The sequence below is a fragment of the Leptodactylus fuscus genome, chromosome 5 (genome assembly GCF_031893055.1).
Source record: "Leptodactylus fuscus isolate aLepFus1 chromosome 5, aLepFus1.hap2, whole genome shotgun sequence".
NCBI classification, from domain to species: Eukaryota; Metazoa; Chordata; class Amphibia; order Anura; family Leptodactylidae; genus Leptodactylus; species Leptodactylus fuscus.
In genome coordinates this window covers 199942824-199955877 of record NC_134269.1, presented here as the reverse complement: position 1 = coordinate 199955877, position 13054 = coordinate 199942824, and the positions used below count along the sequence as shown (strand labels likewise).

The window sequence follows — 13054 nt, the reverse complement described above, 5'->3', positions numbered from 1 at the left end:
GACTTCAATGGAAGCCGTTCACTTCCTTTTTCCACGAGTGGTTTCTTCTCGTTCATGGAAAAATAAGCGACCTGCCCTTTCTTGTCACAGATTCCGTGGCTGAATCACACTCCCGACTAGGCCCATTCATTTGGGCCTAATCCAGGACTGAATGCCGCAACAGTTGGAATGATGCGCCAGTTGCGGCTAGCCATGGGAGGCAATTCGTGAACCAGATTCTGAGGCGGATTCAAAATCCGGTCCAAAAAACCCTGTGTGAACCCAGCCTAAGGCTGAATTTACACCACCCTTATTCTGTATAGTTGGGAATACATGCTGATGTGTCCATAGACTTTAACATATGAAAAGAATCTTTGCCACTATTAGGGTTGAGTGATCAGGATCGGAAAAGATCAGATTCCGATCGGCAATCGAGTAAATTTCACGATCGCGATCGGAATTCCAACCCGATCTTTTCCAGCATGATCGAGGTCGGAGATTATCTCAAGATCGGCTCAACCCTCAAGTGACTTTTCCCATAGACAAGCATTGACTAGGGTTGAGGATCGGGATCAGAAAAGATCAGATCCCGATCGGCGATTGAGCAAATTTCACAATCGAGATCGGCTGGAAAATGATCGGAAATTGGATTTTGAAATTGATCCTGAAATCTCAAGATCGGCTCAACCCTAGCCACTATATTTCAGGATCCCGTAACCTTACTTATATTGTAAAGTGTAGTAGGCACATGCTATGCTTTTCGATACAAATAAAAAAAAAAAGAGGACTTGGCATACATTTTGTGAATTGGATTCGATCAGAGGTCTGTGACTGTTACATCTGTTTAGGGAATTCATCGGATGGGATGGTTCCTGCCAAACATGGTGTGCACCTAGCCTCAGTTCTTTATATGAGCCCTCTTAAAATTCCTTTAAGCAGAACGGAGGGGCTGGAGTTGGCGTGGGCAGGGTTCAGGTTTATGTACTTGAATTATATTATCCTTTAAAAATAGCCATACTTACTATAGTAGGTTTTATAGGACTAGAGTTCATGTTCATAGGTTTGGAATTTCTAGATTCATTTGCCATTGTTTCTAGAAGCTACATACTATAGAATAGTTAGGCTCTGTCCACGTTTCCATTTGGAGTCTCTGTCAGCCGAATCCACGTTATTTGACAGGAAGAATACATTAACACGCACTTCTATTCTTACCGTGAAATTGGGGCGGAATCTGACAGACCCCAATATAAGCCATTGAGGTCTGTCAGACACTGTCGCTGTCATATGACGAATTTGGAAATTCATTTTTTAACCCTTAAGTACTATCATGGTGTCTATCAGACACCACTACCATAGACATATCATTAGGATAGAAACCATGATAAAAGATGGTTATTCCATATCACACTGACTATTGACTCTGTAGACCATAGAACAAACAGCTCAAATGTCTTTATTTCAGCCAATGGAAGTGAACTTCATATTTCTAGTGTCCGTTATGAAGACACCGGGGCCTATACATGCATCGCAAAGAACGAAGTTGGTGTGGATGAAGACATCTCCTCGCTTTTCATTGAAGACTCGGCCAGAAAAACCCGTAAGCTTTCCAAATCACAATTTCATAATTGCTTTTTGAAGTTCACAATAAACAGCAAATTCTTTTAGAAAGCAGTTCAGAGAATTTCTCCAATATAAACTTTTTTATTACGATATACCAAGATGTGATAGAAGTCTATATGGCCTAGGGTCATTCTGGCTAACAGTATTCAACACAATGAAGCCGTTTTCCCATTCTTATTACTATAGGGAATCCTTGAACAATGTTTTCATGCGGAACCCTCTACTCCGTTCTTACCACAAAAATTTCATATAGGACGAGAAAAGAAGTATAAAAATATTGCCTAACATTATGTTCTAGCTTATATCTGTTGCCCTTTTGGAATTGAGTTGAAATTATTTTGTTATCTCCATTGCAGTGTCACCTTTTAAGATAATCCTTTAAAGGGATCCTATCATTAAAACTAAATTTTTTTTCCCTAACACGTAGGAATAGCCTTAAGAAAGGCTATTCTTCTCCTACCTTTATATGTCTTCTCCGCATCGCCGTTTCATAGAAATCCTGGTTTTCCTCGGTATGCAAATGAGTTCTCTTGCAACACCACAGTCCCCAGCGCTCAAACAGCACTGGGGGCATCCCCAATGCTGCGAGAGAACTCTCCAGCGCAGCCTCCATCTTCTTCAAGAACGGGGTCTTCACTCGTCTTCTTCCGGCGGTGGCTTAAAACTTCTAAGCCTTGGGCCTAGGCCAAATTCGACTGTACATGCCCATTGGCCACAAGAAAATGGCCTCTTACACAGTATTGTAAGCGGCCATCTTCTTGTGGCCGGCGGGCATGCGCAGTCAGCTGCCCGAGGCCTAGAAGTTTGAAGCCACCACCGGAAGAAGATGCGAAGAGAGCCCGTTCCTGAAGAAGATCGAGGCGGCACTGGAGAGTTCTCTCGCAGCATTGGGGACGCCCCCAGTGCTATTTGAGTGCTGGGGACCGCCCCCAGTGCTGCGAGAGAACTCATTTACATACCGAGGAAAACCAAGATTTTTACAGAACGGCGGTGCAGAGAAGACATCTAAAGGTAGGAGAAGAATAGCCTTTCTTAAGGCTATTCCTATGTGACAACAACAAAAAATTGAGTTTTAATGATGGGATCCTTTTAACAGTCCCACCATGGGGTATTTTCAGTGTGTTACAGCAGCATGATAATACGGATACAGGATAATAACAGAAATATATTACAGAAGGAGACACACATAAGCTCAGAATAGCAGAAAGGAGAAAAATACTAAGAGTCATAGCAGCTAAAGAAAAAGAAGAGAAAGAAGACTTCAGGATCACTTAGTTCTCTGTGCAGACTGCTCTTCGCTTGATGTAGATTATATAGCCTGAACACGGTTGGGAGGAAGGATCTCCAATAGCGCTCCTACTCACACTTGGAGTGAAGCCCTGCTTATTACTACTCTGGAGAACCCACGACCAAGTTCTTAGGAACCCAGGTTGGGATGGCCTGTTATACAAACTGTTATAATATCCCCATAATCCATATAATATCAAGGTTATGGATGTATGCACGAATAATGCAAACATGTAACCCATATGACCTTACTTTACCTTTCAAATTAGTACTACAGATATGTCAACTTGATTTTCAGGTGCCTTCACCCAGTCAATACACACTTTCACCCATCGGCCAGCTGATAAGTATTCGGTGCACTGTGTTGTCAGCTCAGTGCAATGAATATTAATGAGAATATTATTGGGGATCCCTGACCCATCTCTTTAAAGTTTGATTCCATTGAAGTTTCTTCAGGGCTTCCACCTAGAACTTTATATATGGAGAGCAAGGAACCTAATGGTTGAGCCACTGGCTAAACATGACAGTATATTGAGATATAACTTTTTATTCTGGTAGAAGAAAAAGAAACGTAAGCCAAAATCCAATTTAGCGAAATGGCTAGAACCACAGACCGAAAAAGACCTGTAAGTAGGACAGATTACGTCCAGAATAAAGACCTACTGTAGACAGACTTGCCCTTGGCTACGTATAAGGCTGGTCTTACACGACCGTAGTTTTGCACCGCAAATGGTCCGCAATTGCGGGTTCAAAATTGCGGACCATTTACGGTCCCATAATTTTCTATGAGGCCTCTTACACGATCGTAGATTTTGTCAGTGGTGTAGTGTGCCGCAACCGTGGTCCGGACAGTATACCGCATGTCCGTAATGGCCGTGCTTTTACGGCACGGAAGGTCCAATAAAAGTCTATGGGTGCGTGCATTTTTGCGGATATATACTGAACATACATCAGTGTATATCCACAATTGCAGATATTAACGTGTGTTTTGTGGTGTGTTTTGTTTTTGTGGATCCGCATAATACTGATACACACGGAACGTTGCGGACGTCTGCGGAATTAATTTTTAAAGTGAAATTTGTGTTGCGGATCCGCAAATTGCGGACCGCAAAAACCACTACGGTCGTGTAAGACCAGCCTAAGGTGGACAATTGGATGGATTTTCATGAACAAAAAACAATCGCACCCTTGCCTAGCTTTCTGTGACCTTTATTGTCTATTACGTAGATTGGTGAAGATAATTACTTCCTGGCTCGTATAGGTCTACATAGATGCAATATGCAAATGATGATAGACTCTGGAATATTTAATCAAGTCAACTGTCTGTTAATGTTTTTGAGAGCTTGCTTAAATCAGACTTGTCTAATAATCTACTCAATTTGTCAAGTTCATTAGCCGGTTTGACCCGATGTTAGCACGTAATGGAAATCCATCAACAGACGCAATTTTAACTTTCCTAACATTATCCATTACTGTCTCCAACTTTGATGAGTTGCGATACCGGGTTTGTGTTACAAAACAAATGACAGCAATGAGAGATGATGTGGAGTTGATCAGATGTTAATGATCAGGCAGGATGACAGGAGGGTGTCACCTTCGACTTAAATAGCAGAAAATCACCAATTCAATTATTTGAAAGCAGTGAGAACGATAAAGACCTGACAATTTTATGTCTTCATTAGCTTGTCAAACTTAGACTTTAAATCATTAGCCTGGCAGATACCACAAGAACAGTCATCTCTTTAACAATTTCACTTTTTGCTTTCCGGCTTAGGCTTTAGATTTTTCCGGGTTTTTTTGAAGATTTTTCGGAGGTTGAACGAATTATTGCTAAATGTGCAAGATATCAAATAATTATTAGTATGTAAGACGGAATTGGAACTTTTATCTTAATATTCTGTAACAAGTATACAATACCAATCTCATTTCTACTTTTTCTTTCTTTCCTTACCCGGATTGTATCCTAAAAATACTTCATTTATGGTTATCGTCGCAGTGGCAAACATTCTGTGGAGAGAAGAAGGTAGGGTGCCAATGCTTTGTAAATCTGTTGCAATTGAAATAATATACATATGTTTTGTGTTTTTATGTCCGCATATCCATAAAATGGGAAAACTTTCTCACAATAGCCATTGGAAAACAGGCAATAATGTGAAATGTACTGATCACTTTCTGACTTTCTTGGGTAGACTGAGACAGAGTCATCTCATTACATTGAATAGACTAGGTTCGCATAGAGTATTTGAAGGGATACTATCATTCAAATCCCTTTTTTCAGTACTACCATGTCGGAATAGCCTTAAGAAAGGCTATTAAAGGCTTAATAGCCTTAAGAAAGGCTATTCTTCCCCTACCTTTAGAATTCTTCTCTGCGCCGCCGTTCTGGTGATATTCTCGGTTTTCTCTTTATGCAAATAAGTCTCCAGACAGCCCCCTGTGCTGCCTGAAGACTCTCCAGTGACGCCGTTCTTCTTTGACGGGTGCGCACGTCCTCCTGCGTCTTCTTCCGCCAAGACTGTGTTCATTCGTTTAGCGGCCTTAGAAAAATGGCCGACAAGACATGTGCAGTTGGCACATGTCTTGTCAGTCGTTGTTCTGTAGTCGCTACATGAGTGTACTGCGCATGCGCAGTATGCTCATATAGTTCTATGAAGTACAGAGCATACTGAGCATTCCCTTACCCGGATGAAGGCGCGGGGGGACGCGCACAACTGTAGAAGAAGGGCGTCGCTGGAGAGTCTCAGGCAGCAAAAAGGATACCCCCTGTGCTGTGCTGTCTGGAGACTCATTTTCATACAAAGAAAACCGGGAATATCACCGGAATGGTGGAACAGAGAAGAATTCTAAAAGTAGGGGAAGAATAGCCATTCTTAAAGCAATTCCAAATGTTAGAATCCCTTTAAGGTGGGCTTCTGCATCAGATTAGTTTCCAAATTGTGAGTCATAGCAGAGAGGTGAAGGAAATCTTCAGAATTCTGCCACGGAATTGATCGCTAATTAGTCTCCGACACAATAGGAATAATCAACATGAACCTTGCACCAGGGGCTCTGTGTATGAATCATCCAGCAAATCCGCAACAAGATTGCGTAGGAAGCTTCTTTTTATAGCCACCCGAAAAATAAAAAGCTTCCGCCAGTATCTCCCATGAAAACAACAAGAGGAAGAATTTAGTTGGAATTTGGAGCTGATTGTGAGTCAGATATTACATCAAAATCCGTTCTAAATTTCTTTGTGAATGGCCACTTTTATTACTGATGACTACTTTGTTGTACGGCTGGAAACAAAGATAAGACATATAGCAATATTAGAAACAGATAAGACTCCACTAGCTATTCAGTTAGATTGTAATTGATATCGAAATATAGAAAAAGCGTGTTTGTTATGTTATGACAATTTATTGTTCTAGCCTACCCAAAGCTTCATAATAGATGTAATGTATCAACCGCAGGTAGAACCGAAATATGTGCAATGTTATATTTTCCCAGTAAAAGGTGGTATGCCTCATTCCAGACTATAAAATTATTACTTTGTAACCACCTGGGGAAAGCCTGAATATTAGGGCCCCTTCACATGGCGTAAGCGCTCGGCTCATTCCGAGCTGTACACATGAGCGCTTCTAAACACTTCCCATTCACTTCAATGGGAGCGCGCGTAAAGCCGGCTTTACAAGCGCTCCCATTGAAGTGAATGGGAAGTGTTTAGAAGCGCTCGCGTGTACGGCTCGGAATGAGCTGAGCGCTTACGCTGTAAAGTATTGCATCAAAAACACAAGGGTCAAAAAACACAAGGGTCACATCCATTGGGTTCACATCCATTGGAGACTCCACCGCACAGGCTGCCAAAAATTGTCCCACCGTTTTCAGTTTAATATGGGCTGGCACCCGGTGGACCCCATTATAGTCAATGGGATCCACCGGTCTATGTGTGTAACCACGTTTCACGCGATGGACCCGAACAATAGAGAGACGGTCGCTAGTGTGAACCTTATGACTGTCATAATGAATAATTTAGACACTTCTTAAGTTTTTGGGATTCTCATCCTAGATCTGTAGATGATACTCAGTATTCTTGGTGGTCATCTGGCATAGAAGGGAAAAGATCTAGCACTCACTTTACCCATAAAAAGTGAGTTCTAGAAAAAAAGACCCCCAAAACCTTGCTTATTAGAGATGAGCGAACAGTAAAATGTTCAAGGTTCGATATTCGTTTCGAGTAGCCCCTCAATATTCACTACTCAAATTGAATATCGAACCCTATTATAGTCTATGGGGTGAAAATGCTCATTTCAGGGATAAGCAACGTTTGATCAAATTATACTTACCAAGTCCACGAGTGAGGGTCGGGCTGGATCCTCCGAGAAGTCTTCTGCTTGCAGCGTCCCCGCGGCGTCTTCCGGCTCTGAATTCACTCTGCCAGGCATCGGGCCTGGGCAGAGCCGACCGCATGCCCACACTACAAGCAGACATGCGCAGTCGGCTCTGCCCAGGCCTGATGCCTGGCAGAGTGAATGAAGAGCCGGAAGACGCCGCGGGGAAGCTGCACGGAGAAGACTTCTAAAGGTAGGAGAAGAACCAGCGTTGATTGGCCGACTGTATAGCATTCGGCCAATCAATGCTGGTTCTGTATCGAACTTTTACATTTGAACAGCGAGTGGTACGAGTATTTTGAATACCGTAGTATTCGATCGAATACCTACTCGATCGAGTACTACTCGCTCATCTCTATTGCTTATAGGTTTCTGGCCATGTGGTCCATAGCCTATAACAAATGGTGTAATTCTTACCGATTGGAGGGACAAAATCCAACCGTTATTGAATCTACAGTATGTCAATTGAAACAATTGCGCTATCCCATTGCATTGTGTTTTTGCATGTCATACACAAGCTTTCACCGGATTAATGGTTCTCAGATTTCATACTAATAAATAATGTCGCACTTTCCTGCTGTGTTCCTGAGCTTCTTTGGATGAAGCTTAAAAAAGCCCTTAGATTTATAATTCTGCTACTGTTCTCATTTGATTTCCCCATAGGTTTGAGTGTGGGGAACATGTTTTATGTCTTTTCTGATGATGGAATCACAATAATTCAACCACGAGAATGTGAGATCCGGAGACAGATCAAGCCCAGCGAGAGGATTCTTACAAGCTATGTATGTTTCAATTAACTTTTTAAAGGTTTTCTAACATTGTTTGTTCACACAGAGTTTTCTTTACATGGATTTTCTAGAATTTGCTCCATATTAAAAAAAAAAGCTCCCATACTTAAGCCCCAATGTTTTCCAATGGAGGCAGCGAAGAAACAAAGAATCTTCCTTGATCTTGGAGATTATCTAGTCAAAAACAGTGGCCGCACATTGCTAAGTTCCATAGGATTCAAATAGAATTCATGAAATACCTTGATTTTAAGAAAAATGTATCAGTTTCTATTATGTTTCCACATCAGTGTCTTCTCTGTGTGGACAATGAAGCAGGTATATATATATATATATATATATATATATATATATATATATATATATATATATTTTGCTATGGATATTCTAATGCACTAAGTAACACCAGAAACCACAGTCAGTCTATTATTATAGGACTTAGGCCTGGTTCACATCTGCGTTCGGTCTGCATGGGGACCCCCCGAACGGAATACCGAACGCATTGACAAGTGGTGAGCAATGAAAGCACACGGACCCCATAGACTATAATGGGGTCCGTGTGTTTTCCGCATGAGTCATGCAGAGAGGAAAGTAGTTCATTATAGTCTAGGGGTCTGTGTGCTTTCATTGCTCACCGCTCATCATGTGGACACCCTGAATACCGAACACAGATGTGAACCAGACCTTATATTACCGCTTTCTCTATTATTTGTGTATGGGAACGATATTTGTAGATTGACATTCTCTGCACTATACCACTTCTTCAGCCACAACCCTTCACTGACTTAAAAGTTTGTTTGTTCTCTAGGTATCCCTATATGTCTTCTTTGTTCCCCCCCTAAGGCACAATAGAATAAGGTAGACCTATAAAGTCAACTTAGGTATTGTCATTTTTACATCAGGAATACTGCAGGCAAAACTGGTACACGGTGCTATGCCTAGTTCATACTCGGGAGTGTATTGCATGACTTGAATATCGTAGTGTTCCTTAAATCCTTTGTTGTGCACCGTTCACCCCGCAGGAGGAATTTACGCAATGAATAAATTGTAACTAGATCATTCCTTCCAACCCCAAAAGTTGGGGAGTAGTTACTAGTTAATTCTTCATTCAGTATCATACGGAATATCAGAGATAGCAGAGGACAATAGACAATATATGAATATATGACGTTATCACTACAAAGCTATGTACTGTATATGAAGATGAATTCTTCAGGACTCTTACCTAACATTTATCTAAAGGGAACGTGTCATATAAAACCGCCATGTATTCTGCAGACAGCATGCTACAGAACGGAAGGCTGATATATAATATTGTGGGAAGTGATTCAGTATAACCTGTCATGTATCCATTGAGATCTGTGTTCTTTCTATGTTGAGAAGTCAAGGTAGTAGAGCTATCAGAGACTGACAGTCTGTCACGTATGACTGTACATAAAGAGACAGCTGTTAGTCACCGATAGACTCCCCCTTAACCTTTCAATAGATAAATGTCAGGTTATACTGAATCAGCTCCCACAAAATTATATATCATTCTGCCAAGAGTATTGGAAATCATTTGGTAGATGAAATACAGTAACTAGAAATATAATTACAGGATTTGAGGTTTCCGACAACAAAGGAGTATATACTTTATATACCCCAGAATGCTAAAAATTGCACCCAGTGGGATAGACCGCAAAGAGGCATATGCTATGGTCAGTGGTGTAACTAGGAATGATGGGGCCCCGTGGCGAAACTTTGACATGCCCCCCCCCCCCCAACCGACCGACCCTCTCTCTCCCCCGAATCGCATTCTTACGCACACTATTGTATCCCATATTGGCCCCTGCACACAGTATTATATCCCCTAGTGGCCCCTACACACAGTATTATCCCCACAGTTGCCCCTGCACACAGTATTATGCCCCATAGTGGCCCCTACACACAGTATTATGCCCCATAGTGGCCCCTACACACAGTATTATGCCAGACTGTAGACACCCATGAACAATTATTATGCTCTGGGGTCATTTCAGACCCCAAGATATAATATTCGGAGACTGAGAGGGAATAACAACATAAAAAAACTGTGTTACTCACCTCTCCCTGGCTCTGCTGCACTCCTCGGTGGTGTCGGCCATCTTCAATGACGTCCGGGAAGTCACTTGACCCGGGACGCAGGCCCAGGTCATGTGATGTCAAGGACGTCACACAACTAGGCCCAGAGAGGTGAGTAACACAGTTTTTTATGTTCCCTCAACAACCTTGGGCCTCCGATCATTATACTCGGGGGACTGAAAAGAACCCGAGTATAACAATAGTGTTTTTGGGGCCCGCAGGGTCACTTACCGATCCCAGCCCTTGCCAGGATCAGTAAGTAAATGGGGCCCGTTATTGTCTGGAGTAACTCCAACTGATAACAGGCTATTAAAAAAAAAAAAAAAAAAAAAAAAAAAACGCAGTGGTAGCGGCTGTCGCCGGGCCCTCTAATGTCCCGGGCCCTGTGGCAGCCGCTACCGCTGCTATTCTGGTAATTACACCCCTGCTGGGAATAGCATCAGCATTAATTCATTATTATCAATAGGTAATCATTAGAATCCCTTTTTTAGTACTACCACATCGGAATAGCCTTAAGAAAGGCAATTCTCCTCCTACCTTTAGAATTATTCTCCACGTCACCATTCCAGTGATATTCCCAGTTTACTCCGTATACAATTGAGTCTCCATACAGCAGAGGGGATGTCCCCTGTGCTACCTGAAGACTGTCCAGCAACGCCCTCCATCTTCTTTACGAGACCGCCTCTTCATCCATGTCCGTTGGCCATTTTCCAATCGTGTAAGAGGCCACAGGAAAATGGCCAATGGACATGCGCATTTGGCTCTTTTGGTTGAAGACAGTGAAGGCGTCTTTTGGATGAAGTAAAAATGCAGCCTCGAGAAGAAGATTGAGGGTGTTGCTGGAGAGTCTTCAGGCAGCACAGGAGACACCCCCCATGGCTGTTTGAAGACTCATTTGCATACAGAGGAAACTGGGAATATCACCAGAACGGCGGCGCGGAGAAGAATTCTAAAGGTAGGGGAATAATAGCATTTCTTAAGGCTATTCCAACATGGTAGTATTGAAAAAAGTTATTTTAATGATAGAATCCCTTTAAATTAACTTTGCTGGTTATTATCAGAAGAATTTTGATTCTAATGGTAGCAATTCCACCAATACATGGAAGTTACAACCTATCCAGTCCCATAAAATACCACCATCTAATGCAGGGGTCCTCAAACTTTTTAAACAGTGGTCCGGAGGCAGAGCAGGTCGCACAGACATCGGGAGCGGTGCCCTCCAATAGGTAAAGTGAAGTGCGCTCCATGGCCTGGCCAGAGCTCCCCAGGAGCTTCATTATAAATGCACGCCTGCCGGCGTTGTCGGCAGGGCCAGACAGAAGTGCTTGGCGGGCCGCATGTGGCCCGCGGGCCGCAGTTTGAGGAACCCTGATCTAAGGTCTATGGTAAACTCCTTTATTGCTATATTTCCTGTTATGGAATAGAAATGATATTTAAAGTGAATATGTAAGGCTAGGGTAACAACTCCGCCTCCATTCCGTTCAGGCCATTCGTCCCCAAAACAGCTTAAACAATATGGACTATTCTCTCAGAATTTTTCAGGTGGAATCCAGCTGGACCCCATTATAGTCTATGGGGTTCGCTGTTTTCAGCAGGTGGCCACTTTTTAGGATTCCGTTCTTCAGATCCCCAAGTGGACCCGAAAAACGGAAGCCCAGGCTCAGGTGCAAACTTGATCTATTCTGCAATCTGTGACATCAAATCTCCAATTCTAAAAGTAGCCTAATGAACGGGAGTTACCATCTCTATGGTGCCAATGTATGAGACTAAGGACCCTTTCACACGGCGTAAGTGCTCGGCTCATTCCGAGCCGTACACGCGAGCGCTTCTAAACACTTCCCATTCACTTCAATGGGAGCGCGTGTAAAGCCGGCTTTACGAGCGCTCCCATTGAAGTGAATGGGAAGTGTTTAGAAGCGCTCGTGTGTACAGCTCGGAATGAGCCAAGCGCTTACGCCGTGTTAAGGGGCCCTAAGGTCTAATATATAAGAAACACCTTTGTATTAACATGTGTTAACAGTCGAAATGCGCTAAACTTTTTTATAACATTCTCACTTTATTTTCTACTTAGGAAGAGATGTGTGAACAAACCGAAGGAGACACCGATCAATTGTGTTTGTGGTCTTCAGCCATCAACGTGAGGGAGAAGTACATATATGTCTCCCAGCCCAACCAGAACAGGGTTTTAATAATTGACATCCAGATGCAGAAGGTTAAACAGGTACTAGTACAGACTGCGGAATTCAGGATTTATCACCATCAGTAAACCTCTGAGACTAGAAAGGCCTACTCTGAGTGGTTTCCGTAGAACATAGAGCCTCATTTATCAAAGCTTCCAGGGCTATTTTTTATTCTACAATTTGTGTTTCAGTTAAAGGCATCAGTTTGTACACGGAAACATAAGACGTGCGTCTAACTGATCCATAGGCTTCTGTTAATACCTGCTTACAAACAGCACAATATGGCAGCCGTGCGTCATTTGTGAAAGAGGTCATAGCTGAGGCCTGTGAATGGCTGCAGTGGTCCCCTGATATATACAAAAGACCAGAGCTTCCGCCACTGGAGAAACTGTGATCCACGGAAAAATATGAAACTTTTTTATGACCACACTGCTTTTCATAGTCTGTGGACTTTCTGCTTCAATTATGCCTATAGGGGAAACCGCCGGTATTTCCAAAGTTATAATTGACATACTATGATTTCCAAAACTGCAATCCCATCCACCTTGCAGTGACTGCATTTTTCCCCTGGACCAAACCACGGCCTAACAATTAAAATTGGAGAGGTTATTTGGCAAGAATTGCACCAAATATATTAAAACACAAACTCCTTAATAAATCTGCTGCGTTTGGAAATGTCCAGCAGTTTCCTGTTAGGCCCGGATGAGTAGATGTACATTTGCTCCAATTGTTTTTA

General features: G+C 42.5%; 1 protein-coding gene across 1 annotated transcript in view; it reads left to right on the top strand.

Moving 5' to 3' along the window:
* LOC142203909 (follistatin-related protein 4-like) overlaps positions 1 to 13054 on the top strand; it is a 578064-nt gene that overhangs the window by 548802 nt on the left and 16208 nt on the right. Inside the window, exons 9-12 of the mRNA XM_075275010.1 lie at positions 1442 to 1576; positions 4883 to 4909; positions 7917 to 8035; positions 12210 to 12359. Coding sequence (XP_075131111.1) covers positions 1442 to 1576; positions 4883 to 4909; positions 7917 to 8035; positions 12210 to 12359 — 431 coding nt within the window. The remainder of the gene's footprint in view (positions 1 to 1441; positions 1577 to 4882; positions 4910 to 7916; positions 8036 to 12209; positions 12360 to 13054) is intronic.